General features: G+C 42.9%; 1 protein-coding gene across 1 annotated transcript; it reads right to left on the bottom strand.

Annotated features, from left to right (window-relative positions):
* Window positions 1-549: 549 nt before the first annotated feature.
* On the bottom strand, window positions 550-25758 carry LOC138256533 (myb-related transcription factor, partner of profilin-like). Its single transcript, XM_069205865.1, has 3 exons — window positions 25383-25758; window positions 24819-25010; window positions 550-1118 (listed from the first exon to the last, which is right to left on the bottom strand). Exons 1-3 carry the CDS (start codon window positions 25756-25758, stop codon window positions 550-552), a joined length of 1137 nt encoding a protein of 378 aa, XP_069061966.1.
* Window positions 25759-26725: the final 967 nt, after the last annotated feature.

The following is a 26725-nucleotide window of genomic DNA, read 5'->3' as shown; positions in this document are numbered from 1 at the left end:
GAATACCCCTTTAGCCCCATTCAATATACCAGCAAGAGAAACATCTTCGATTACAGCTACCTGACTAGGGGCACACGGACTGATGACTATGCGAAGATCGTACTGGTGTTGCCAACCCAAAATAGGCGGACCAGACTCTGCCACATACACTTTGCCTAAGACCTTTCTCCCCTCGAACCCTATCTCAGTGCGCATATAACCTATGATGTCTATCTGTTCACTCTGATACCCGCCAGGATTGATGTCCTTTGGCAATAGTCTTGTTGAAGGCCACTTTTGGAGAAATAAATCCTTAGGAACTATTGTATATAAGGAGCCGGAATCCACCATCAGTTCTACGGACACATTCTTGACAGTAAATTCTGCCTTAGGTCTCTGCATCCTTTCTTCTCTCACCCCTGCCTCATCCAACCCAGAAACACACAACACTCTTCCGAACTTGTCACCTACGGACGCATCGCCTGAGGCATCACCAACCATGGCCACCTTCCCTTTTGAATGCTCTTTTTCCCTACATACCCTCACAAAATGCCCTTTGCGCCCGCACCTTCAGCACTCTTTCCCTAGGGCAAGGCAATTCTTGGACTCAGAAGTATGATACCTGCTCCCACACTTGTTGCACTTCCCATTTTTAGATCCACTAAGCCTTTCCCAGGACGATTTACTTGTCACAGCCACATCACCCTGAACAGAAGATACCTCTTCTGAAGCCTTAACTTTTCTCCTCTCCATTTGTTTCATACAAAACTCTGACTCCTCAACCACCTTTGCAATTTCTATAGCATCCTTCAGCTTGGGGTCCTTCGCTGCCCACAGTCTTTCCTGCATTTTCTTGCTCCTACACTGTACTATGAGCTGGTCCCGAATCAACTCCTCCGTCATCGCCCCAAATCTGCATTTGACAGAAAGCTCTCTTAAACGAGTGACAAACTCGTCCACAGATTCACCTTCCCTTTGAGGTTGTGTGTAAAACATAAATCTTTGCATGACTACATTCTCAGTCTTGGCAAACCTTAATTCTAGTCTCAGCCTCACTTCCAAAAATACATCATCTATGGGTTGGCCATACTGATCAACAGCCTTAGGCAGGTACTTGATGACATGCTGACCTTCACTGCCTAGAGAACTAAGTAAGATAGCTTTTTTTTCTACTGGACGAGAATCCTAACCCATCTAAGGCTTCAAGATAATGATCAAATATGTATATCCACTCCTCCCAAAGTATTGGCGGATTCCCAGGTTGCAGCAAGAATAGAAGTGGAGAGTGTACAGCAGTGGTTGACATATCCATTGTGTGAATCCGTGCTCAGTTTCTAATAAAACACAAATTTGGTATGAAGGTATGCTCAGAAGAAACCCCAAAAAACACAAAAATTAATGTTCCTCCAGGTATTTGTCAGGATATAAACAATGTAGCAATCAGCAGGGTTCAGGTGTGTCTATCACCGTAGAAGACACTTGTACATGCAATGTTGAGCAGTTCGTCGTGGCCAGAATCTATTTTAAGGGAAGTTTTCCCAACACTCTAAGATTGCCACCACCACAAGGAGCAGTTCGTCATGGGCAAAATCTAATTGAAAGAGAGTTTTCCCAACTCTCTAAGATGGCCGCCACCAGTCTACTAGAACGTCAGTGATGTCATTGCGACGTTGTCATGACAGCAAATCAGCAACACTCACGTGACACGAGGCCGATGCAGTTGTGTCTCCAAATCCAAGCCTGGACGTGCAAACTGTAAATATTTTGGCTGGCGGTGAATTCCAGGAACGAAACTCCCGCTGGAAAGACATAAAACGCCAGTAGCTGGTGATAATGCCGCTCGTTATGCTGCGTCTGCGATCCCACAGCAAAACGAGGTTTGCGACGTTCGCGGCATCCGCGTCAAGAGGAAAGCGACCTGCTTGCTGACATCTCGTCGCCAAAAATGTAATGAAGGCAAGAGGCAGCGTTGTGGTATGGCAGGTAAGCTTTATTTACCAAGCTCTCCTCTAACGAGGTGTCTTCTTCCCCTGTCAGCAAGCAACTGCCAGGTGGAAGAACCATCGCTAACATTCTAGGCTCGCTGCATCGATCACATATCTAGCCGCGAGCCACGTCATAACACACAGCTACTCAAAGAGTGACCCTGCACTTCAGGCTCATTGATCACCTGTGCTTCAGATAAATTACTGGTATGCCAAATCGAACAACCAGGTTTTAAGGCTGTGTTTAAAGGAGCCCTCATTCCTCATGGCCAGAAGATGAAAAAGGAGGGCATTCCATGCAATGGCACTAAGAAGCTAGAAGGAAGAGCCACCCCTTCTCTTCCTTCTAATTACTGGAAAATATGTCAATATGACATCTGAGGACCACAGGGTTTTTGCAGGAAGGTATGGTGAAAGCCTTTTAGCCAGATACTGCTGGGTCTGGTGGAAGGCTCTTTGGGCCAGTCTAAGTCATTTGAATTGTACTCTTTCACTTCCTGGCGGCCAGTGCAGCTGGTTGAGATTTTGGTGGATATGCTTTCTTCTCTGAAGATTCAATGGAAGCCAACCTGCACTATTCTCCACCAGATGGAGTCTTCTCAGTTAGTAAACTGGTAACTCCAATGCACAGAATTGGCATAATCCATCCGAGAAGTGATAATTGCATATATTACCGGCTTTTGGCGCTGTATGGCTGGCAAAAACAGGAACTTCTTTAAAGATCTCAGTAGACTGAAACAGATACCCAACACACTGTTGATCTTTGGGCTGAAGGATATTCTGTTATCGAACTTTACCCCAAGGTTATGAACGGCAGTGGCAGGGGTTGGTGGAGGTGGGACAAAACTGGTTCAGCATTCTCCATCCCAGGTGGAAGAGGGCGTACCAAATAGTCGAATTTCAGTTTTGCTCATGTTACTTTGTAAATTGCTCAGACACGACCACTGAAATACTGCCAACAGGCAGGCCTTAAGTCTGCTCAGGGCATTAGGAACATTGCTGTTCCAAGTGAGATAAATCTGCATCTGTAAGACACCACTTGTATGCTGAAGGATTCCCGCAAAACTGCCAGAGGGGTTACATACAGACTAAACAACGATGGACACAGGGAAGATGCATGAGGGATGCCAAATTGTAGTTGCTTAAGGTCAGACATTTAAGGAAGCATCCAGACTGACTGGTTTCTATTGGATAAAAAAGAGTAGATCCAAGCCAATGTAGATCCATTTATTCCTATATTTTCCAATCGTTGTAGAAAGATAGTGTGAGATAATGTGTCAAACACCACAGGTAGATGTAAAAGTAGTAATGTAACTTGCTTCCCTTGGTCAACCGCCAAATTGATAGTGTCAGAAACTTCTACTAGAGTAGATTTTGTGCAATGTCCAGGGTGAAAGCCGGATTGGGAGGGATACAGCAGCTGGTGGTATTCTAAATATGTAAACAGTTGATCATTAATTAGTTTCTCCATGGTATTGGAGAACGCAGGAAAAAGGAAGATGGGCCTGAAGTTAGCCGGATTTAATTTAGCGGTCGGTGGCTTCTTCACAGGGACGATTCATTTAGCTTGTTTTCAACAATTTCAGACTGTGGCCTGAAGTATGGAGTTATTTAAAAGAAGGTTCAGAGTTGGATTGATAGCAGCACTATTCACTTGCAGAATATTGTGAAAGACATGGGTCATCCAGTGAGCCTGGTTTACAAGTTTTTGGGGGTCATCCTGACCCCCGTGGGCAGCGGAAGCCGCCCGCCTGGCGGGAACCGCCAGAAGACCGTACCGCGGTCAAAAGACCGCGGCGGTCATTCTGACTTTCCCGCTGGGCTGGCGGGCAACCGCCAAAAGGCCGCCCGCCCGCCCAGCGGGAAAGCCCCAGCAATGAGGATGCCGGCTCCGGATGGAGCCGGCGGAGTTGCTGGTGTGCGACGGGTGCAGTTGCACCCATCGCGATTTTCAGTGTCTGCTAAGCAGACACTGAAAATCTTAATGGGGCCCTGTTAGGGGGCCCCTGCAGTGCCCATGCCAGTGGCATGGGCACTGCAGGGGCCCCCAGGGGCCCCACGACACCCGTTCCCGCCATCCTGTTTCTGGCGGTGAAAACCGCCAGAAACAGGATGGCGGGAAGGGGGTCGGAATCCCCATGGCGGCGCTGCTTGCAGCGCCGCCATGGAGGATTCCCTGGGGCAGCGGGAAGCCGGCGGGAAACCGCCGGCTTCCCTTTTCTGACCGCGGCGGTAAAGCCTGTTGCCGGTGCTTCCGCGGTCGTTGGCCCTGGCGGTCCATGACCGCCAGGGTCAGAATAACCCCCTTTGTGCCAATTTCTCCAACAAGAATGGAGCAAACTTAAATAAACAGGAAGACTTGATTATAGTGAGAAAAGTAGACTGATCCTCCGGCCACCTCATATCCAGGGGACTCTCAGATCCCGAAAGATTAAGGGCATCCAAAATGCTGTTAATGTTCTTCAAATAAGTCGGAAAGCTGTGTGTATAGTTTAGGGAAGGCCACTAGAGGCTGTGCCGAAGCATCTGATTGAGAAAACATTTTGAAAATCTTATGATTACTTTTTAACAACCTTATGATAAACACCTCTCAGGTAACGTTTTCAGTTCTAGCCTATAAACAGATTTAGCTTTACAAAACCACATTAAAACTATTAAGTAAATAAGCGTTGAGTCAGACCGCTAGAACCATTGCACTGTTTCAGTAACATTAACATGTGGACAAGCCTTCAGGCAGGATACTTTGAGTGGACATAGAGTCAGCCCTTTTTTAGCCATTGCTTTAATAAAGTGTTAGTCACATTTTGGACAGACCCACACGGCAGCGATTAAGGGGCATATTTATACTCTGTTTGCACCGCGTTAGTGTCCTTTTTTTTTACTTTAATTCGGTGCAAAACAAACTCCATATTTATACTTTGGTGCTAGACCCCTCTAGCGCCAAATTTGTGGAGTTAAAGTAATTTTTTGAAAGTGGAGACCTACCTTGCCTTAATGAGATGCAATGTAGGCATTCCCATGCAAAAAATGACTCTATGGCCTATTTTTAGGAGCATATTTATACCCTACGGCATGTTTATACTCTGTTTGCAATTAATTAGAGTAATTTTTTTTACTCTAATTCGGTGCAAATCTAACTCCATATTTATACTTTGGTGCTAGATCCGACTAGCACCAAGGCACTGATTTATACTTTTTTTGTGCTGCATTAATGTAATTTTTTGATGCAAAAGTGGCGCAAACTTACAAAATATTGGCCTTTATTTATACTTTTTGCTGCAAAACTGCACTAACTCAGTTTTGCACCAAAAAGTTTAGCACCGGCTTGCACCATTTCTGTGAACCAGCCGGGCACCATATTTATGGAATTGTGCAAGCCGGTGCAAAGGGTAGGCTAGAGTAAAATAAAATGACTTTAGTCAGCTGGTGGTGGCAGTATAGAAGAAGAGGGTTCAGCACCAAAAAATGACTTTAGGCAGGTTAGTGTAAAAAAAATGACTCTAACCAGATTAGCGTCATTTTATGGTGCTAAACCTACCATGATACATGACTCCTGCCTCAGAAAAGGCAGGAGTCATGCCCACCACCCCAATGGCAAGCACAGAGGACAGGGGTCCCCTGGGCATGGCCATTGCACCCTGTGCCATGTATGGGGGTCCATTTCAGGGCCCCCTATGGCACTTTCAAAAATAAAATGCAATCTTACCTCTACTTACCTGTCCCCCATCCTCTGCAGTCCCTCTGGTGTGGGTGGGGGTGCCCCTGGGGTCTGGGGAGGGCACCTGTGGGCTTATTCCATGGTGTTCCACCATGGAAATGGACCCAAAGGTCCCCTGACGCCTGCCCTGACCCAGGCTTTAAAAAATGGGGCAAAGCAAGCTTTGCCCCATTTTTTTACCCCTCCTCCCTCCCTTGCACCATTTTTGCATGGGAGTATAAATATGGCGTTAAGGCCATAGAGTCATTTTTTGCATGGGAACGCCTCCCTTGCATCTCATTAAGGCCAGGTAGGTTTCCACTTCCAAAAAATGACTTTAACTCCATAAATTTGGCACTAGACGGGTCTAGCACCAAAGTATAAATATGGAGTTAGTTTTGCACTGAATTAGAGTTAAAAAAAATGAAGCTAATTCAGTGCAAACAAAGTATAAATATGCCCCTTAGCATTAAAAAAATGATGCTAATCTGGTCAGAATCATTTATTTTGACTCAAACCTGCCTAATGTCATTTTTTTTAAGCTAGCCTACCCTTTGCACCAGCTTGCACCATTCCATAAATATGGTGCCTAAAAAATGATGCAAGCCGGTGCAAAATTTTTTGGTGCAAAACAGCGTTAGTGCAGTTTTGCACCAAAAAGTATAAATAAGGCCCTGAGTGCTTAGAGGGTCAAATATTGTGCGTGGTGGCATTTTGCCTGTTTCCTGTGTGACTCTGCATGCAGAAAGGGCAAGACTGAAAAGGAAAGTAGACTGTTTTCTGAGACTGCCATGGCACCTCGCATACCTTCCCTACAGATATTTTGGTGGTCATTCCGACCTCTGCGGTCTTTCTTCCAGACCGCCGAGGCCGGGGGAGACAGAATACCGCCATTGCCGGCGGTATTCATGCCTCCCTATTCCGACATTTCCACTGGCCCAGCGGAAATGGCACATCAACATTGCCGCCGGCTCGTAATAAAGCCGGCGGCAATGTTGATGTGCAGCGGGTGCAGTAGCACCCGTCGCACATTTCACTGCCCGAAATTCGGGCAGTGAAATGCGCGACGGGGCTACGTCTGGGGGCCCCTGCACTGCCCATGCCAAGTGCATGGGCAGTGCAGGGGCCCAGTGCGTCCCCTTACCGCCAGCCTTTTCATGGCGGTGTCTACCGCCACAGACAGGCTGGCGGTCGGGTACTCATAATCCCCAGGGCAGCGGTGCTTGCACCGCTGCCCTGGGGATTATGCCCGCCAGGTGGAAACCTGGCGGGAAAATGGAGGGGCTGGCGGCATGGCAGTGGCTTTTGCGCCACGGTTATACTTCCTGGCGGGACACCAGGGTCGGAATGACCCCCTCTGTGTCTAGTGCTAGTGGTGATAACGGAGGAATCAGCTTGGCCAGGGCACACAGAGGGTAATGGTGTTTGTCACACTCCTCAGAAAATGGCACCAATCCATAACATAGACATCAATGGGTTAAAGTAGAACTTAAAGGGCCTGCCATAATCTCATAAGATTTCAAATCACGAACAGCCTCATATGCGAAATATGCATATGTGTGAAATCTGGCATTCCTATAAATCAATAGACTTAAGTCTGAGCTAACATGACTGCAACAATATTCCCCAAATGTTCTGTTTCTTGTTTCCCTCGAGATACTTACCCATATTTATACTTTTTCAGCACCGCATTTGCGTCATTTTTTACTCAAAAGAGGCGCAAACTTGCAAAATACAATTGTATTGTGTGTTTGCGCCGTTTTTGCGTCAAAAAGCGGCGCAAATGCGGCGCTAAAAAAGTATAAATGTGGGCGTTAATTCCTGTTGGAGCAACAGGCCACTCTTTATCTCTAGCCACAAGAAATAATGCACACCGACTCTCTTCCCAACACATTCTCTTATATATGCCTCATCGCGCATCAACACCTGCCTTGGTTCTCAGCATGGAGATACTCTTGGTGTGGCCTCAATCAGGCAGGGCTGCTGTCTCTTCCCTTGATCTCATTTTCCTGATGTGTCTTGTGATTGGTACAGCCTCGCCATCAGGAGCAGAACCAACCAATTCCCACCCTACCCGCACCCCTTCAGTAAATAATGACTGAAATCTGGGGCCTGACCGCTGTGCACGTGAATCTCTTACCAGCATGGATGACGCTCTTGCAGAGGAGACCCGTCACTGTATCGATGGTGACACACAATGACACAATCACTAGTGACGTTGTGCATGGCCTGTCGTGTTGTTGCAGTAAGAAACTGAGCGAAGGGCCTCCTTTGGATGTTAGAAAATGAACAAGCTTTGAAAGCTTTGATGTGCATTGGAGCTTCTGCGCTGCAGGAGAGGAGGGGGCGACCAAGTGAAAGCTCGAGCCAGGGTCAAGTGAGTTGCCTGGCTCTGCCTCAGCTCGAGGACCTCTTGACCACTCAATCACTAAATAAGCAGAGATTTGATGTGGCTGCTGCCTGCCAATCCGGCTGCCAAACCATGCGCCATGAAACAAAAACAAAGCTTTGATGACAAACCTTTTGTGTAAAACGGACAAGAGAAAAACAGATACCCATCTAGAGTTCCCAAATGATCACATAAGTGCATTCCTTAATGAATGGATATGTGAAAACATGATTGGATGAATGGGTTTGTTAGTTGAGTGTATTCATGGATGGGTGGGTGAGTAAAATCTTTCCTGTGCCATAGATTTGACTCTACATGTGAAACACATTTATTTTAGAGGATGGAGAGTTAATCTTTCCTCTCAACAATCAAACCTCCTGCAGGACTGCACTGGGAGCTGAAAGGGATTTTATACAAGCCCTGACAAAGTCAAGCGTATGGCTTTAATGTGGTGATGCATGCACGCAGGGGCATGCACACACGCTGTTTGAGAGCCTGCATTTTCCCCAATACATATTTGTGTTATCTTATGCTTCAGATAACACAATATTTAGCACTGTAAACACGACAATGCAACAATGACAACATTTTAATAGGAAAACTTGCTGAACAAAGAAGGTAGCAAGAGACCTTTTACTAGTCAGGAATAGGCCAAATTGTGCATTCTCTTTGCAAAAATGCGTAATTTTCTCAAAGCTTTGCAGGCATTTTTCGATGCTTTCCAATGGCCGTCTGCGTGAGCGTGAAGTTTACCTACAAACCATACGAGATACCAGCAGGGGTCTCGTTTGATTAGAGAACGTCTACTGGCTAGGAATCCATTGCTCTTAGTCTAAAAGACGTTTTGTTTTGCAATAAGTCTCTCGCAGGTGAAAAGTGAACGAAAAGCGGTAACATGCTGAGAAGAAAAATTATGCGAACTAAACTTTACCCAAACAATGAAAGTTATACAAGATTTTGTTTGTGCAAAACAAGTTTAGTCCAGACCTAACTCTAAGGCTACAGTCTCGCCTTGTTACTTGTTTTGAGAAAAGAAAACACTAGAAACCAAGTCTTCATAATACATAAGGTCAGGAGTATTTCAAGGAAACCAGCATTAGATGTTAATAGTTCCTTGTAAAGAAACAAAGAGTATTTTCAGAGGAACATAGACCTCTATACTATTCTTTCAGACCAAAGGTCACGCTGCCCTACAGACGCTTTGCACACAGGAGGCAATTCAGATGAATTTGACTAGTAACAATACTAACATAGGATTTGGAATATATTAGTCTCAGCTACCAGCAAAACAATCCTATATAGTCATGATGTTTTGACAGTAGCCTGACTTGTCGAGTTCATCATTTTATCTGTCATGTATAATTCACCTCTAGTGGCTCGTGAAAAGATATGATGGTGCTCATGTATTCTACCCAATTAGTGCCTAACAATAGCAAACGTTTGACATCACAATCTACATTTCTTGCATGTAAGAAGACAACTAATATGGATTTATTTAATCATCTGACACACTGGTTGTATTGGCGCATGCTTTTTGTCTCTGTGTATATGTGATGGTGGCAGTGACTCATTATCATGAACAGTGCATGAGATTACATGTGACATCTTGAATATGATATTATGGATGAAGCTTACGTTATGACATTTGAGTCTGTGACATTTAGAAAGGATGCATAAGAATATCCATGCTGTAATGCAGACTCATAATGGCAATTAGCATCATAAAAAAGCTGCATGCATGTCGGGTTTATAAAATCCGCCTCACATAATTGCAAATGTAGGTCATTTTCACAAGAGAAAATCGAATTAAATATTTAAGGCCACCCTTCCTGATATGCAGTGCCGATTTTCATATATTGCTTCGTGACTTTTACATGCTTGGCTTTTTTTATTTAATCATGAATTTTCATGAAATCGTGAATGCTATGTAATTTGATTTTTTGTTTGGCTCATTTTCTTTTTACCTTTTCGTGCTCCTTTCTTCCTATAAGCCTCTTTGTGATTCAGCATTAGACTGAATGTCTGCCTTTCTGCTTTTCCGAAATGCATTTTGGCCTCGTGTTCTTCTACCTTTTAAAATTATGAACTTCTTCACTCGAGGCAACTAAATTAGAATCGTTAAACCATTGGCAGACATAATAGTGCCATTGCTAATTACTTTACCTTTCAATTTTTAATAAGCAAGTATTACGTTCAAATGATAATATATCTTGGACAGCGTGTACTATCACATTTCCATAAGAACACAATGGATAAAACCTTTAGCTAGATCAGGCCTCTTGTGTTGTATATTTTACCAAGACTCAGCATGGTAATCCTAACAAAGTGCAGCAAATATGTTACTAAATTGAAGAGCAATACATTCAAAAGATAAATATATGTGTATGGAATGTATGTTATACTTTAAATTAAGAATGCATATACCATATCAATAATTATAGATAGGGTCTCTACATGCTGTTTACCAGAGGGAATGCTGGTGTAATTTAAGATGTGGCTCTACTGAGATATGTTGGCTTGATATATGACAACGAGGTCTTCAGCTGTTTTGATTAATTTCAGATGTTGATATTCGTCTCATAGGCCCTGTTTACAATGAATCTGCAAATCCATTTTCGACACAAATATTTGTTTGCACCCGCAACTGGATTGCAAAATTGGTGGAAATTGCATTTAACAGATTTGTGTTTATCCTTCAGATTTGCAGCAGGCAAACTCAATGACGAATGGGATGATCAAATTCTGCAAACGTATGCTTTGTGCACTCCTGAACAGATCAGGCACAATTTTGCCATAACTGCCTACTCCAATTTGCTTGTTTAACCCCATCCACATTGTATATCCTACCTGCGCTCCATCACGGTCAACTTTAACTATGCTCCAATCTCCCACAGTGTGATACCAAAGGTTAAAAATAAGTTAATTTAGTGACTTTTGTGGTTTCCCCTGACAAGGATTATGGTTGTTGCCTGAGCGGAACTTCACACTTGCCCCACTCAATAATCCAATGTTTTACAGTGCCATGCACAGAATCTGGTTCAAATTGAACACTTAATAACCAAACCTGAACAAGCAATCAGTAGCGGGTGCACATTTGACACCCATGCATGCCCTCGTTTTTAAATAGGAATTTAAGCTCAATTGGAGGGAGGAATGAAGTTTAGCATCATGTTGACGAACAGGATAGTGAATCTTTGAAAACATTTCTTTAGATAATTTGGACCAAAATTGAAAAAAATCCAATAAATTGTACCAAGGGATTAAAACAAATTTCTTCTGCCTATAGTTCTGTATATGGAACTGTAAAGAAATGCCTCTTTGTATTGTCACCCATACATATTTATAATGATGCTGCTACCTGTGGCATGCAAGTCAATGGGTCTTCCTAGGGATTGCAGTACTGGCTGTGTCATCCTCTGTGGGATGGAAGTACAACAGGAATTCCAGGACACCATTTGCAGGCTGGAAGAGGAGTTTTAACTGCTTGCCTGACTTTGCCATTTAAAGCAATAGCAAAGCCAGAGTTCCCCTGATATATGTGTAAACTCTCCTATGGTATGCCCATCGAGTTCTAAGACAGGGTGCAATTTATTCCACAGGCAGAACATGTCATCTTAAATGTTCAGATAGTAAAAATGTGGAACTGTCATTTTTACTGTGGAAAAGCTTGGCCACCTGTTAGAATTGGGGTCTTTGGTTTGCAGTCAGGTTACCCCCTGTCCAAGCAAGGACCCTCACTATATTCTGGGTAAGTCACACACAGTCCAAATTATCCTGTGCCCACCCTCTGGTAGCTTGGCACTGAACAGTCAGGCTTAATTTAGAAGGCAATGTGTAAAGTATTTGTGCAATAACTCGTGCAATAACACAGTAGAACACAAAAATACACCATACAGTGTTTACAAAAATATATAATATTCATCTGGTAAGAAGCAATAATTATATTTTGAAATATCACTGTAAAAATTATATAAAGTGTCTTTAGTCTCTTAAAAGCAGCAAATGTCTCTTGCAAGCACAAAGTACCTGGTTTGCATACAAAACTCCGCAAGGAACCATAGAGGAGGAGATGCGTGGAAAACAGGGAGGTGTGCGTCGATTTCTCAGGCCACACACGGCGATGCGTTGTTTATTTTTCACGTGGGAAAGGCTTTGCGTCGATTTGCGGTGCTCGGTCTTGGATCCTCTTCGGGTTGTGGGGTTTTTGGACTACCCAGGGACGATGCATTGAAATCTGGCACTGGCAGGATGAAGTCACAGGGGCTGCGTCGATCCAGTGGGCGTTGCATGGAAATTTCTACTGCACCGCAGGCGCTGCATCAATTCCTGTTAGGAAGTCGGGCTGTGTCGTTCGAGCTTGGCTTTGCGTCGATCCAGTGGGCCGCGCGTTGAATTTCCGGTCGCCACGCTGGCGCTGCATCGATCTTCTCCTTGCGAAGTCGGGCTGCATCTTTCCGGTTTGGCGTGCAGTGATTTTCTCACCACGATGCAGGCTGTGCGTTATTTCTGGCAGGCTGTGCGTCGATTTCCGCCGCATAGGAAGTTCTTCTTGCGGGAATGAAGTCTTTTTGGTCCTGAGACTTCAGGGAACAGGAGGCAAGCTCTATCCAAGCCCTTGGAGAGCACTTCTTCAGCACAGCAAAGAGCTTCAAGGCAGCAGGGCAGCAGCAAGGCAGCAGTCCTTCTCAGAAAGCAGTCAGGTGAGTCCTTTGGGCATCCAGGCAGTTCTTCTTGGCAGGTGGCAGGTTCTGGTTCATGTTCTTCTCCAGGAAGTGTCTGAGTTGGTAGGGGCAGAGGCCCTATATAAATACCCAAATGTGCCTTTGAAGTGGGAGAGATTTCAAAGAGTGGCTTAGAAGTGCACAAGGTTCCCTTTCAGTTCAATCCTGTCTGCCAGGGTCCGAGTAGGGGGGGTGGCAGTCCTTTGTGTGAGGGCAGGTTACTGTGCTTTGACATGTAAGTGTTAGGCCCTCCACCCTCCCAGCCCAGGAAGATCCATTCAATATGTAGATGTATGCAAGTGTGACTGAGCATCCTGTTTGGGGTTTGTCTGTGTGAATGCACAAGGGAGCTGTCAACTAAACCTAGCCAGACGTGGATTGTAAGGCACAGAAGGATTCAGGTGCAGAGAAATGCTCACTTTCTAAAATTGGCATTTCTAAAATAGTAATATTAATTCCAATTTCACCAGTCAGTAGGATTTTGTATTACCATTCTGGCCATACTAAATATGACCTTGTTACTCCTTTCGGATCAGAAGCTACCACTCAAACAGTATATGAGGGTAGCCCTAATGTTAGCCTCTCAAAGGGGCAGGCCTCACAGTAATGCAAAACGAATTTAGGAGTTTTACACTGCCAGGACATGTAAACTACACAGGTACATGTCCTGTCTTTTGTCTACATATCACCCTGTCCTATGGGTTACCGAGGGCCTACCCTAGGGGTGACATATATGTAGAAAAAGGAGAGTTTTAGGCTTGGAAAGTACTTTTAAATGCCAAGTTGAATTGGCAGTGAAACTGCACACACAGGCCTTGCAATGGCAGAACCGAGGCATGCTTAAGGTGGTACTTAAGTGGGTGGCACAATCAGTGCTGCAGGCCCACTAGTAGCATTTAATCTACAGGCCCTGGGCACATATAGAGCATTTTACTAGGGACTTACAAGTAAATTAAATAATCAATTTGTGTATGATCGAACGTCCTCATGTCTAAAGGGGGAGCATATGCACTTTAGCACTGGTTAGCAGTGGTAAAGTGAGCAGAGTCCTGAAACCAGCAAAAACAGTGTCCAAAAAGTGGAGGGAGGCAGGCAAAAAGTTAGGGTTGACCACACTAAGGCTGTCAGGTCTAACACCACCCACTTGGCAAGTGCATAGTTACACATTGACCCTTCAGCTGTGCTAATTCTGGAATCGTGCAAACAAAATGGGTCTGCCAAGGTACCAAACAGCTCATTACTTTAAGCGTGACCTAACTCTGTAACAAGTTGCAGTGTGCAACTTTAGCAAAGTTACCACTTGGTTGCCTTCAGTCTCCTGTGCCCATACTGGCTGCACACTGGGCTCTGAGGCCGAGACAGCCCTCTGCCCTCCTTGGGAGACATGCTAATGAATCCTAGGAAAGGATACAATAAGGGCCTGGTCTGGAAAGAGGTGTTACATCCCTGCTGCTGGAAGATACATGGGGGTTTGGCGATAAGGCGAGCTTCAGAGGTGAAACCACATTTGAAAGGCAAATGGGTAACACTTGGAAGAGATGCTGCTCTATTGTTTAGGCAGACAAGATGGCACTTGGGATAGGAGAGGGGAAACCAGTTGCCAAATTGTTTTTCCAGGGGCACGTAGTTCCTTTGGTAGCCACTCCTCTTGGTTGGGCCAGGGAGCTCCACACACCTGGAGAAGGGTACTGTCATATTGGAAGTGGGCAAAATGGTGCATGCTGGGATGTCCAGATGACATACTTTACAGGAAATGGTAATCAGGTTGAGGGAATGTGGAAGCTTATTGGATGTCAACCACATCCTGCCCTGAATGTATTTTCTGAGCATAAGAGCTCAAATCTCAACCGGATTGAAAGAGGACTGAAGAATGAGTTCCCTACTGCACCGTGGAACCAGCAAAGAGAGGTTGCATTGGAGTGGACTGCACATGTTGAACCTGGTTGCTGGCAAAGGAGAGGGACTGTGACAGCTGTGTCCTGCTCAAGCAGAAGCCGTCTCCAGAGGCCAGCAAAAGACAAGAGACTCCAAGGGTCAGTGAGATGGCCTCCTGTTCACAGCACAGGTACACAACAGCTTAAAAGCCTGCTGGGGCAAGTTAGTAGCTGAAAGTCTTCATCTTAGCACCAACTGCTGCCATGCATCACCAGGGATCATGACCCAACACACAAAGTTGAGCCTGGGAGTTTTGTTGAAGTGAAGATGAGAACCCAGAGGATAAGTTATTGACCCTGCAATGATTGGCTTGTGAATGCGATACTGTGCGGCCCGCAGTCCAGTTGTGACTGGGCATTTGCCAGCACCGAGAGGTCTCAGAAGGACATCGACCCTGTGACCAAGATCACCTCACCCCCCTTTGTGGACCAAGGACTAGTCGCAGCAAGATCCGCCCATCAATCACATCGTATTTATACCATACTTTGAGCATCTTCAGCTGTCTTCATCCCTTGCAATAGGGCCGCTACCATAGAAAAGGCCTGCAGAGGATAAATGTGCCTGGAACTGTTGGTTGCCAAAAGTTACTCCAGGTGACTGCATTATAATGAGCCCAATCTTTTTAGTGAAGAAGTTTCTGTGTCAAATTTGTTGAATTTGCCAATGCTTGTTCACATTAGAGTCAAATGCTTTGATTTACTATACCTAGTAAATGCAATACCGCCAGAGCCCTCCTGTGGATACTTTCATTGTGATGAATAAAATGCAGTCTATTTTTATAAATTGGTGTTGGATTTCTTTGGTGTCTTGTTTATTTCTTCTTCAATTGTTTTGGTGCTGTTTAGATGCTTTACACTACTTCCTTTGTATAAGCCTTGCTGCTCAGACCCAGAGCTACTTACGGTTGAGATAAAGGTTTGACAAACAAAACCCTAGGGGACTTAAGATGTTGGTAAATGTATTTCTCAGGTGAGGTTGCACAACTACACCATATAATACACCCCATTTCCTCACAGTAACTAATTAAACACCACCATTTAATAAACATCAGTGGCTCCTGTGTTCTGGATGTGTTGTATTCATTGAGCATTCCACTTTGTAAATAATAAGCACTGTATATCAGCCAGTATAGAGAGGAAGACCACAGAATACATGTTTCAACAAATCGAATTCAGAAGAGGGGACAACAAGAAGAGTGTGATGAATTATGTAGAAAGTAATATGAGAGGATTGAGTCTGATGCATAGAGTCACAGATGTAAAGGATAAGGGTGCAGTGTTCTACAATGTGCACTCAGTAACTGTTGTTGTAAAAGGGCCTTTCCAGTAGATTTAGACATGGAATTTCACTCCAGAACAGAAGGAGTTTGTATTGTTAAATTTACACTCAATGTATCTATCATAATATTTTGTTATTAACTTTGCACTACTTCTACAGTCTAGTCTTTATGTGCCTGAAACTGTCTAATCATATCAATGCCTTTTCACCTTATTCTGATTGCGAACAGAGTAAAATATGTGTGCCTCATAATGCAGTGCTAGTCTATACCTTAATAGTTCAGTTAGCAACATGACCGCTCAGTATAAAGCTTCTAGCCTTTGGCACTAGACTAAAAATAGCAAAGCCTATCCTCAAAGATATTTCAACAACATACACAAGTGTTTACACCTAAAAGGAACTCTATTAGACTTACCAGAACTCAAAAAAATGATTCCTTGTGGACTTAAACGTACTTACTGCTGTCGATTTCTCTGCCACAAGTGCCAGAAAATCTCTGGTAGTAAATCCTACTCTGGGGACGGAAGGCAGGCTTTCCAAGGCATGGTTTGCTTTGGAATTATAGAAATGCTCCCAAACATGTACCTTTGTGAGCATGCTCAAAATGCTCCCTGGCACGTTTTCATCCTGGAAATTTTTAGAAATTTACAACAACCAAGGGCTCCAGGAGGAACTTTTCCAGGATGAGAAATTGAAGATTCTCTGGGTGTGTAGGGTAAACACTTTCGCCACAGGAAAAATGTATATTGTACTTGAAGCAAAAAATATTATTTGTACACGAGGCTCCATTTACTCTGTGCAAGGGAATGGAACCTTGTGCACATCCATCCAAACTCAAAATAAATACAGCATCTCAAAAAATCCACTGCACTCCATCTCAAAAACCATGACTGTAGTGTCCTTCAAATAGAAAGGCAGATCTTCAGCCAGGGGAAACAAAAAAAACAAGGTCAACCCAATTTACTAAGACATTTATGAATATATGCAGTAGTACGCCTGCAGTCTTACTTAATGTACTTATAAATGCAATTTGTACAGGTATGGTGTAGATCCGTGCTTACATCTGTCCTATCTCTTATGTGTACTCTACATATATTCAGAGTAAATGTAGAATTCCACACATGTAGTCCTACAGTTAGGTCTAAATGTGTGTGGGTTTCAGAGAGTTGCTGGAGAGTGGGGAATAACTATTACAATGTCTGAGGAACTAAGGGTAAATAAAGGAGGGGCATGGGGCAGTTCAAAAACACACCTACAAGTAAATTACAATTCATCAATGTTACTGTGTGAACGCTGAATTTTTTACTAATGAATTTTCATGTATTTTGGAATAGAAGTTTGCATAGAATTTAACTAACATAGACAATAATGTGTGACTTGGAAAATGTGCCCACTTGAGCAGCACCATTAATCACATTTTGTCATTAGTAAATGTATATTAATAGTAATTGAAGTGCCTGTATTAAGAGAGTTTGTAGTAGTGCATTATATTAATGATTTTGGCTTATGTATTTTCTTTATTAATTACAAGGCCTTAAGTTAGCGAAGTTTGGGCCTATTTGCACAGACTCATGTTAAGCTGCTCTGTTTAATAAATCGTGTGAATGCATGTCTAGAAAAAATAATTATTGTATTATTCACATTGTGTTGACCAAACATTAGCAGATTTCTTTAACTTTCTCATGAGAACTGCTTGATAGAAAATCTTGTATTAGTAATTGTTACATTGTATAGTTTGAGGCGTGAGACAGCGATGTTCCCAGGAGCTAATAAGGGATGCACTGACTGGAGTACAGATGGAGCAAAAACGTTACCTGATGAGCTTGACGATGGGAATACAAGAAGAGGAACCAATCATCCACATGTGAAAGGCAGTTTAGTTATATCTTAGATTTGGAGTTTAATCCTTAGTGGACTAATTGTAAATGTACGTTTCTTTGGAGCATTACAACTTGGGAAGTCTTTTAGACGATTCTAACTTAGCCCAACAGCACAGAGAGGAGAGAGCCTATTTCCACTTTGATTTCCTCCTGAGAGGTGCTCTCATTCTATTCTGTCTGAAAAGCTGAACAGTTCCTGATGATTAATTTCTATCTTTAACGTTATTGCTTAACTTTAATGCTGAATGCTGATCCCTTAGATGTTCCTTCTTAAAGGTTCGGATAGTTTAGATTCCCTGTTTTTGACCCATTTCCCTTTCACTGCCCATTGCTGATGCTGACCAAATTGGTGTCAAACTGACGAAGATAATTGCAGCTTGCTGATCCCAATGAGGAGAGGTATAACAAAATGTTATTGATCTTGATGTAAGCATGTTCCTTGTTTCTCGGTACCAACCGCTATTTTGATAGAGTCATAGTTAGATATTTTTCCAAATTAACTTTGACTAAAATTGTTTTGCATGAAACCCAAACATGCCATTCTAATCTGAAGGTTAGTTAGGTAGACTTAGAAAATGCTAACAAATGATTATTAAAAGAAATGATGTTGTTCTTTTGATGAATCTAGATGTATGCTATCTCTGTTACGCAATTGTTCTTGCTCTTAATTTGTACTGTGACTCTCGAATGTTTAATAATCACTGTGTTAGCTAAATTGAGATTCTTTAGAAGATTTGGTCAACGTGTGTTGTTCTCATATGTTTCTCAGTTTTGAGACTAATTTATGTGACACTAACATTGTTAATATAGGGAAATAAACATTCTAACTTTTACAGAAAGGGGTGCTTATTCGTGACCAAATGGGTCATGGTGTGTGAAGGTTTCTGACTTCAAAGGTTATTGATGTTGTTTATTGATTATGATGATGTAACTGCATTGTATTTGGGATTTATGGTGGGATCACTTTAAGCGCAGTCGAAAGGTCTATCGAACCTCTAACGCGTCCCCTTATAAATTAACTATAAAAGACCAAATAAGGACAGATGCGCTCACAACAGTCATATCTACCTCAGTAGTTTCACAGACCAAAAAGGCTCAATTCTACTCCAGACAAGCCTTGGAGTAAGACATTGAATATGCAGATTCACTCACAGGTACTGCAAGGGAGCCACAAGAAAACAATGGGGGCAAAGGAATTATACTACCAGCACCTCCTGCAGGCAAAGTTATCCTTTTTTACCAGTAAAATTCTCCTTTCAATGAACAAATCTAAGGGGATTTTTAAAATAAAATCAGAGCTATCCAGTCCAGATAGACTCACATGACCCTCCTCCTCTTTTAGGAACTTCTATGACTTTCATAATGTCTTCTTCATGGATAAGACCAAAACTATAAAGGATAACATACTTGCAAGTATGTTCATAAACTGTGTCACATCTGAGGACAGGAAATCCAGCTGACTTGCTACCTTTCCATCCATCAGTAACAATGCCTTATGGAAGTCCTATCCAAGTTAAAATTGGGCTCATCCAATGATCCCTTTCCCTCTATGGTTCTAAAGTCTGTCTTCTCAACCTTTCAAGGGCCTGATCTGTCTCTTCGTAAGTCCTCCTTATCTCAAGCTTACAGGGAGTGCAGAATTATTAGGCAAGTTGTATTTTTGAGGATTAATTTTATTATTGAACAACAACCATGTTCTCAATGAACCCAAAAAACTCATTAATATCAAAACTGAATATTTTTGGAAGTAGTTTTTAGTTTGTTTTTAGTTTTAGCTATGCTAGGGGGATATCTGTGTGTGCAGGTGACTATCACTGTGCATAATTATTAGGCAACTTAACAAAAAAAAAATATATACCCATTTCAATTATTTATCATTACCAGTGAAACCAATATAACATCTCAACATTCACAAATATACATTTCTGACATTCAAAAACAAAACAAAAACAAATCAGTGACCAATATAGCCACCTTTCTTTGCAAGGACACTCAAAAGCCTGCCATCCATGGATTCTGTCAGTGTTTTGATCTGTTCAACATCAACATTGCGTGCAGCAGCAACCACAGCCTCCCAGACACTGTTCAGAGAGGTGTACTGTTTTCCCTCCTTGTAAATCTCACATTTGATGATGGACCACAGGTTCTCAATGGGGTTCAGATCAGGTGAACAAGGAGGCCATGTCATTAGATTTCCTTCTTTTATACCCTTTCTTGCCAGCCACGCTGTGGAGTACTTGGACGCGTGTGATGGAGCATTGTCCTGCATGAAAATCATGTTTTTCTTGAAGGATGCAGACTTCTTCCTGTACCACTGCTTGAAGAAGGTGTCTTCCAGGAACTGGCAGTAGGACTGGGAGTTGAGCTTGACTCCATCCTCAACCCGAAAAGGCCCCACAAGCTCATCTTTGATGATACCAGCCCAAACCAGTACTCCACCTCCACCTTGCTGGCGTCTGAGTCGGACTGGAGCTCTCTGCCCTTTACCAATCCAGCCACGGGCCCATCCATCTGGCCCATCAAGACTCACTCTCATTTCATCCGTCCATAAAACCTTAGAAAAATCAGTCTTGAGATATTTCTTGGCCCAGTCTTGACGTTTCAGCTTGTGTGTCTTGTTCAGTGGTGGTCGTCTTTCAGCCTTTCTTACCTTGGCCATATCTCTGAGTATTGCACACCTTGTGCTTTTGGGCACTCCAGTGATGTTGCAGCTCTGAAATATGGCCAAACTGGTGGCAAGTGGCATCGTGGCAGCTGCACGCTTGACTTTTCTCAGTTCATGGGCAGTTATTTTGCGCCTTGGTTTTTCCACACGCTTCTTGCGACCCTGTTGACTTTTTTGAATGAAACGCTTGATTGTTCGATGATCACGCTTCAGAAGCTTTGCAATTTTAAGAGTGCTGCATCCCTCTGCAAGATATCTCACTATTTATGACTTTTCTGAGCCTGTCAAGTCCTTCTTTTGACCCATTTTGCCAAAGGAAAGGAAGTTGCCTAATAATTATGCACACCTGATATAGGGTGTTGATGTCATTAGACCACACCCCTTCTCATTACAGAGATGCACATCACCTAATATGCTTAATTGGTAGTAGGCTTTCGAGCCTATACAGCTTGGAGTAAGTCAACATGCATAAAGAGGATGATGTGGTCAAAATACTCATTTGCCTAATAATTCAGCACTCCCTGTATGTACCTGGCTTCTTTAAGGAAGCTGTGGTCATTCCACTCCAAAAGAAATTTGGTGAAGATCCCCTCCTTTTGAAAAACTATCAACCAATACCTTTGCTGCCTTTTCTGGCAAAAGTGCTGGAGGCTCACTTGACACAGTGTCTCTGTTCTTTTCTTGAAGAATCAGAATTTTTAGAGCCGTGCCAAGCCAAGTCAGTAATTCTTTCAGTGGTAGATGATATACATTGGAAGTGTGATACAGACTCCACATTGGCACTAATCCTATTAGACCTCTCAGCAGCCTTTGAAAGAGTTGACCATAACCATTTGTTGTACAATGTGGAGGCTGCAGGGCAGTGCAGTTCTACACTGGACAGTATTAAATGGTTCCTGAAGATGCTTTCCCATCCAGTATGGTTTACTCCTTTTAGGGCAACAAAAGCCCATTTGGATTGTGGAGTACTCCAGGGTTCTTCCATCTTACTGCATCTTTTTAACATATACATATTCACCACCTCATTCATGTGCTCAAAAACATGAATTGCATACATTATAGAATTCTCCATTGTCTAAGGAACATTTTGAAAATACTACGCATTTTATCCACGATGGGATGAATAACAACTATCTCAAACTCAACACAGATAAAACTGAGTTGACCATTACAAAAAGAACATTGAAATATTGGAATTCCTCATTTTGTCTGACTGATATGGGTGATCCTCCACTGCAAATAAATCTGTAAAAATCCTCAGAGTCATCATTGATAATGAGTTAGCAATAAAACCCCAAATAGACGCAGTTGTTTCTAAATCCCTCACCATTGAAGCTCTAATCCAAGTAATCAGCACCTTGATTATACCTCAGCTGGTCTACGCAAATCTGTTTATATTGGACTCCCTAAGAAGCTTCTTTTCAGGCTTCAAGTGGTTCAGAATCAGGCAGCTTGCCTGATATTTCAACAACCTAAACATTGTCATATTACCCCTTTATTGAAGGTCCTCCATTGGCTCCCCATGGAGCAAAGCATTGTCTTCAAAACCGGATGCATTAAAGTTCTGGCCGGGAAGACCTCTGCCTTCAAAATCTCAGGAAACATGTAACCCATGAACAGGACCTTGCGATCCACTTCTATGAATCTTCTTGTTTTACCCAATTTTAAAAAGAAACGACTGGATAGGTCCAGATTCTCTGTTTTGCCCCCTCCCAATCTCGAACCCCTTTTCTCCTAATATACGGATGGCCTCAAACTACATAAAATTCAGACAGACCTGGCTTTTCTGACAAGTGTATACATATGGCATCTTTTTTCACAGCAGTCTGTTTATTATTCCTCTGGCTAATATCGCTAAGAAACCGTATGGTGAACATGTGCTTTATAAGCTTAACATAACATAGCATGAGATAACATAGCACGGCATGACATGGAATGAAATGACAAAATATACCAAACACTTAAACCTAAAAAGTATAAAATTGACCTACAGGAAAAATTGGTCATATAACTTTAGGCATTATACGCTACCATATAAATCACATTATTACAATGTACAAATAGCGATTCCCTAAAAATGCGACTAGGTGTAATGAATCGCAAATTGTGATTCGCAATTGAGGAATCACAAATCCAATGTATGAAGCAGTCGCAAATTTCGAGTAGTCGCAAAAGGGGTATTTTGCATGTGCAATTTACCACCAAATAAAATCAGGTGGTAAACAGGTGCAACCTATAAAAAGTGGCCAAGAATGCATCATCCCTTTTACACAATGGCGGCACTCTACATCATGGCGAGGAGGATGATGATCCTGGAAGATTTGAGGAGAGGGAGGAGGAGACAGGAGCGCATTTTCAGAGTGTGCATTACTCTATTTGATCAAAGAGAGAAGGAAATATATGACAAGTACAGGTTGAACTCTGCCATGATTCTGGACTTACTAGCAGATTTACAAGCTCTACTGCAGCAACACACACAGAGAACCAATTCCATTACCACCCATGTGCAGGTATTATGCTCCCATAGCCTCAGGATGCTATTAGGGGGTCATAGCAGCAGCTGGAGGTGTATCTCAAAGTGAGCTTTCACACAGATTTTAATGCATTCCTACATGCTATTTTAACAAAATTAAATCTGCACATAAAATGTCCCAACACCCCACAGGATTTGCAGCCAACTTAATTAAATTTCTACTCTGTGGCCCAATTTCCACATGTTATTTGCTGCACTGATGGGTCACGTGACAATCTGTCCACCATCTGCAACAGACTATATCTACAGGAATTGTACAAATACCCATTCAATGAACTTTCAGGTCACATCACAACTGATCTAGTGGCCAGATACCCTGGTAGCACACATGATTCCTACATCTTTAGGCACTGTGGAATGTACACAAGACTTCTTGCTGGGGAGTTTGGTTAAGGATACCTAATAGGTGACGTAACGGAGAACAATGCTGCATATTGTATAAGTGATGTCACAGATAACAATAACTAATATGACACTCCTGTCATTGTAGGAGACAGTGTATATGCAGTGTGGTCCTTCATCCTTACACCGTATCTCAATCCGTCAACCAAGTGAGTGGCGATACAATGCGGCACATAGGAGGACAAGCAGTGTGATAGAGAGGACCTTTGGACTGCTGAAGAGTCTCTTTCGGTGCCTGCACAAAAGTGTAGGTGCACTCCAATACAGTCCAGAAACCACCTGCAAGATTGTGGCCACATGTGCAATGTTGCCTAACATTGCTACAACATGAGGTATACCAGTGGAACCAACAGAGATAGACTCTGATGAGGATGATGATCACTTGCCACCCCTTCACCCAGCAGACAGAACCAGAGCAGCAGATGGCAGGCAAAGATGTGCTGAGATTATGCACAACTATTTCTAATGTAAGTAATGACAACGCCGCATCTCGTTTTGCTACAGGTATCACTTTTATTGCCTTAACTCCAGGTCAATTATGGGGGCATAGGACATGGGTATTTCAAAATAGCACAATCAGTACACAATAACAATGTCACACTATTAACATCATAGTACCAATGCATTGAGGAAAAATATGTTAGGCCCAGAACATGTCCAAATCACTTTTTACGTCCATGAACTCTGCTAGAACGCTCAGTAGGCTCAGCTGCACATCTTGTTGAAGGTACTGAGATAGTACTGTGTTTCGAACTGTAACACCTAGGATCTATTACAGGAGCTGTGACACTACTGAGGCTAGAGAGCTCCTCACTGTCCCCACCACCCAGATCACTGTTTGCAGGACTCCATGTTGTCTGCATTGTCTCCAATGCATTAATGACTTTCACCAATTCTGGTGCAACGTCCTGACTGCAATGTGCCATTTCCACTTGCATACCCACAGCACGTCGTGACAGCAAAAGCGGTTGAATTAGTGAGCTGATTACAGATCTCCTGAACCCATCCAACCTACCCATCAATTAGTGATGGCACCTACGGTGGGTGACATGCTCCTGGTGCAGTACAGTGCAGAGTCTATTAATTGCAGTTGTCATTTCCCTTAAGTGTTCTACTCTAGCTTGTTGTCCCTCATGCAGATTGTATATGTTGTGATTGTGAGACACAAGCTGCCTGTGGATTGATGTTATTTGCTTACATTGTAGGCACTGCACCTTCAACATGGATGCCTCAAGACCATTAAACAGAGATAGGCCCTCTTCTTCCACTGTGCTTTGTCTGCCTTCTTCACAACTCCTCCTGAGTGGAGTATACTTGCGCCGAAACAGTGACTGCTGTCTGTGGGTGTGTCTACCAGCTGATGGTGGTGTCTGCACATCTTCTTCTAACTCATCAGAGTCCTGAGAGAAATCTGGGGGCTGTTCCACTCGTGCCCTGCATCTGGGTGGTGCTGGTATGATGGACTCAGTGTTGTTGGTATCAGACTGTGGCTGACTTTCCTCATTCCCCCCTGTTTCAGTCTGCGCTGCATCAGGTGCAGGAACATCTGCAACAACAATGCGCAGCATGTCATTCAATATGTTTTTTTTGCATGTGTCATGAAACAGTTACTTTTGTATTAAACATTTCCCCTGGCATTGTATCTCTATATATCTTTTGTATTGTCTCTCTGTTTGGTTTTACACAATACTGCTATTTTGGCACTAAATGCACATTTGGGGTCTGGACTACCACTCCCATAAGGCATTGTTGTGTTGCATGGACAAAGTGGCATGGACTGTTTCTCACACTGCATGGTGACATTGAAAATTTCTAAGGGACATTTGTACATGCACATATGGTGATTTAAATAATTACTGCCCTTACCTTTGCTGGTGCCCGGTGTGCCTGAGGTGTCCATGTCAGTGACACCACCTACTGCTTCGGGGCAGCAGTGTTGACTCCACAATGTCTTCCAAGGGATTAGACGGTGTCTGGGTGGATGGTCCTCCACCAGTGCTCCTTGCCTCCTTCAGCTTGCTTGCTACCCTCTCCATTGGGTGTGATTGTAAGTCATACCAGCGCTTGCGTATCTGTTTGATTGTACGCTGCGCAACCCCCACTGCGCTGATTTTGGTCTGGATGTCAGTCCACAATTTCCTTTTCTCACTTTCTGGGACTTGTAGTGAGTTCTTCCCAAATAACTGGGCATGGTTCCTGACCACCTCTTCTGTGAGCACCTCCAATTCCCACTCACTGAATTTCAGTTGCCTTCTTCTTTCTCTTGTGTCCTTGCCATTTCCATCATTGGCCATTGTGTTCACCTGGTCCTGACTCTCCTGAGTGCCTCCCTGGTGCTGTGCTGGGTCTCTCTGCCTTCTCCTGTGGCTCAGGCTTCTGGAAACAGCATGCACTGACTCATTTCCTGGTTGTGATCTCATCAAGGTGCTCCAGAATACAAAAATCACAATTTGGGATTTCCAAATACTGATTCGCTTTTTTACTTAATCGCTATTTGGTACTCACTATTTGCTATTGTGAATTTTTGGTAAGTACAAAAAATTCTGTGATTGTCTTGTTACATCACATTTTGCGAATCTCATATAGCGATTTGGTTTAAATGGCTATTTGGGAATTGCAAATGTGGACCTTCATACATCTGGCCCAAAGTTCCTAAAATATAGGTGGGGAATCTATCTTTTAAACAAAGAATCATTTACTTTTTTGTACAAACGTAAAAATAGTTAATTTTTTTAATTTGTAAATAAAAGCCAATCATCCTATATGTACTGCATACAATTTTATAAAACTGTTTGCATTTTACAGATTCAGGAAAGTTTAATTTCTTTCAGGTTGTGTTCAATTCAGTATCCACAACATGTATACAGATTGTAAAGGGACAGCCAAAACACATTTTATTGTGCGGAGTTCACTGCTTCTTTAGGGCTGTGTAGAAACAAGTAGAAGACCTGCAGTAATACAAACACTTATGTTTCATTGTACATATCAGATGAAAAAACATGCAGTTTTTATTGATATAGTTTTGGTCTGTGTGTATAAATATTTCATTAGGAAAATGTTTATATATCTATTTTCCAACATTCTGAACAGTTTATGGCAATAGCTAATGGCAACATTTGTTCAAATCAAACTCACAAAAACTAGGACCACACTTCTATTTCTCTGTTTCTTGGAGAGAGCAACAGCAGAATCATGTCCCATAAATTATAAAATATGAAAAACATCTCATTTGACATTAGGCTTACAGTCGAAAATGATAAA

This window comes from Pleurodeles waltl, chromosome 1_2, assembly GCF_031143425.1.
Source record: "Pleurodeles waltl isolate 20211129_DDA chromosome 1_2, aPleWal1.hap1.20221129, whole genome shotgun sequence".
In the NCBI taxonomy this organism is placed as follows: Eukaryota; Metazoa; Chordata; class Amphibia; order Caudata; family Salamandridae; genus Pleurodeles; species Pleurodeles waltl.
This window is presented reverse-complemented; position numbering and strand designations above follow the sequence as displayed.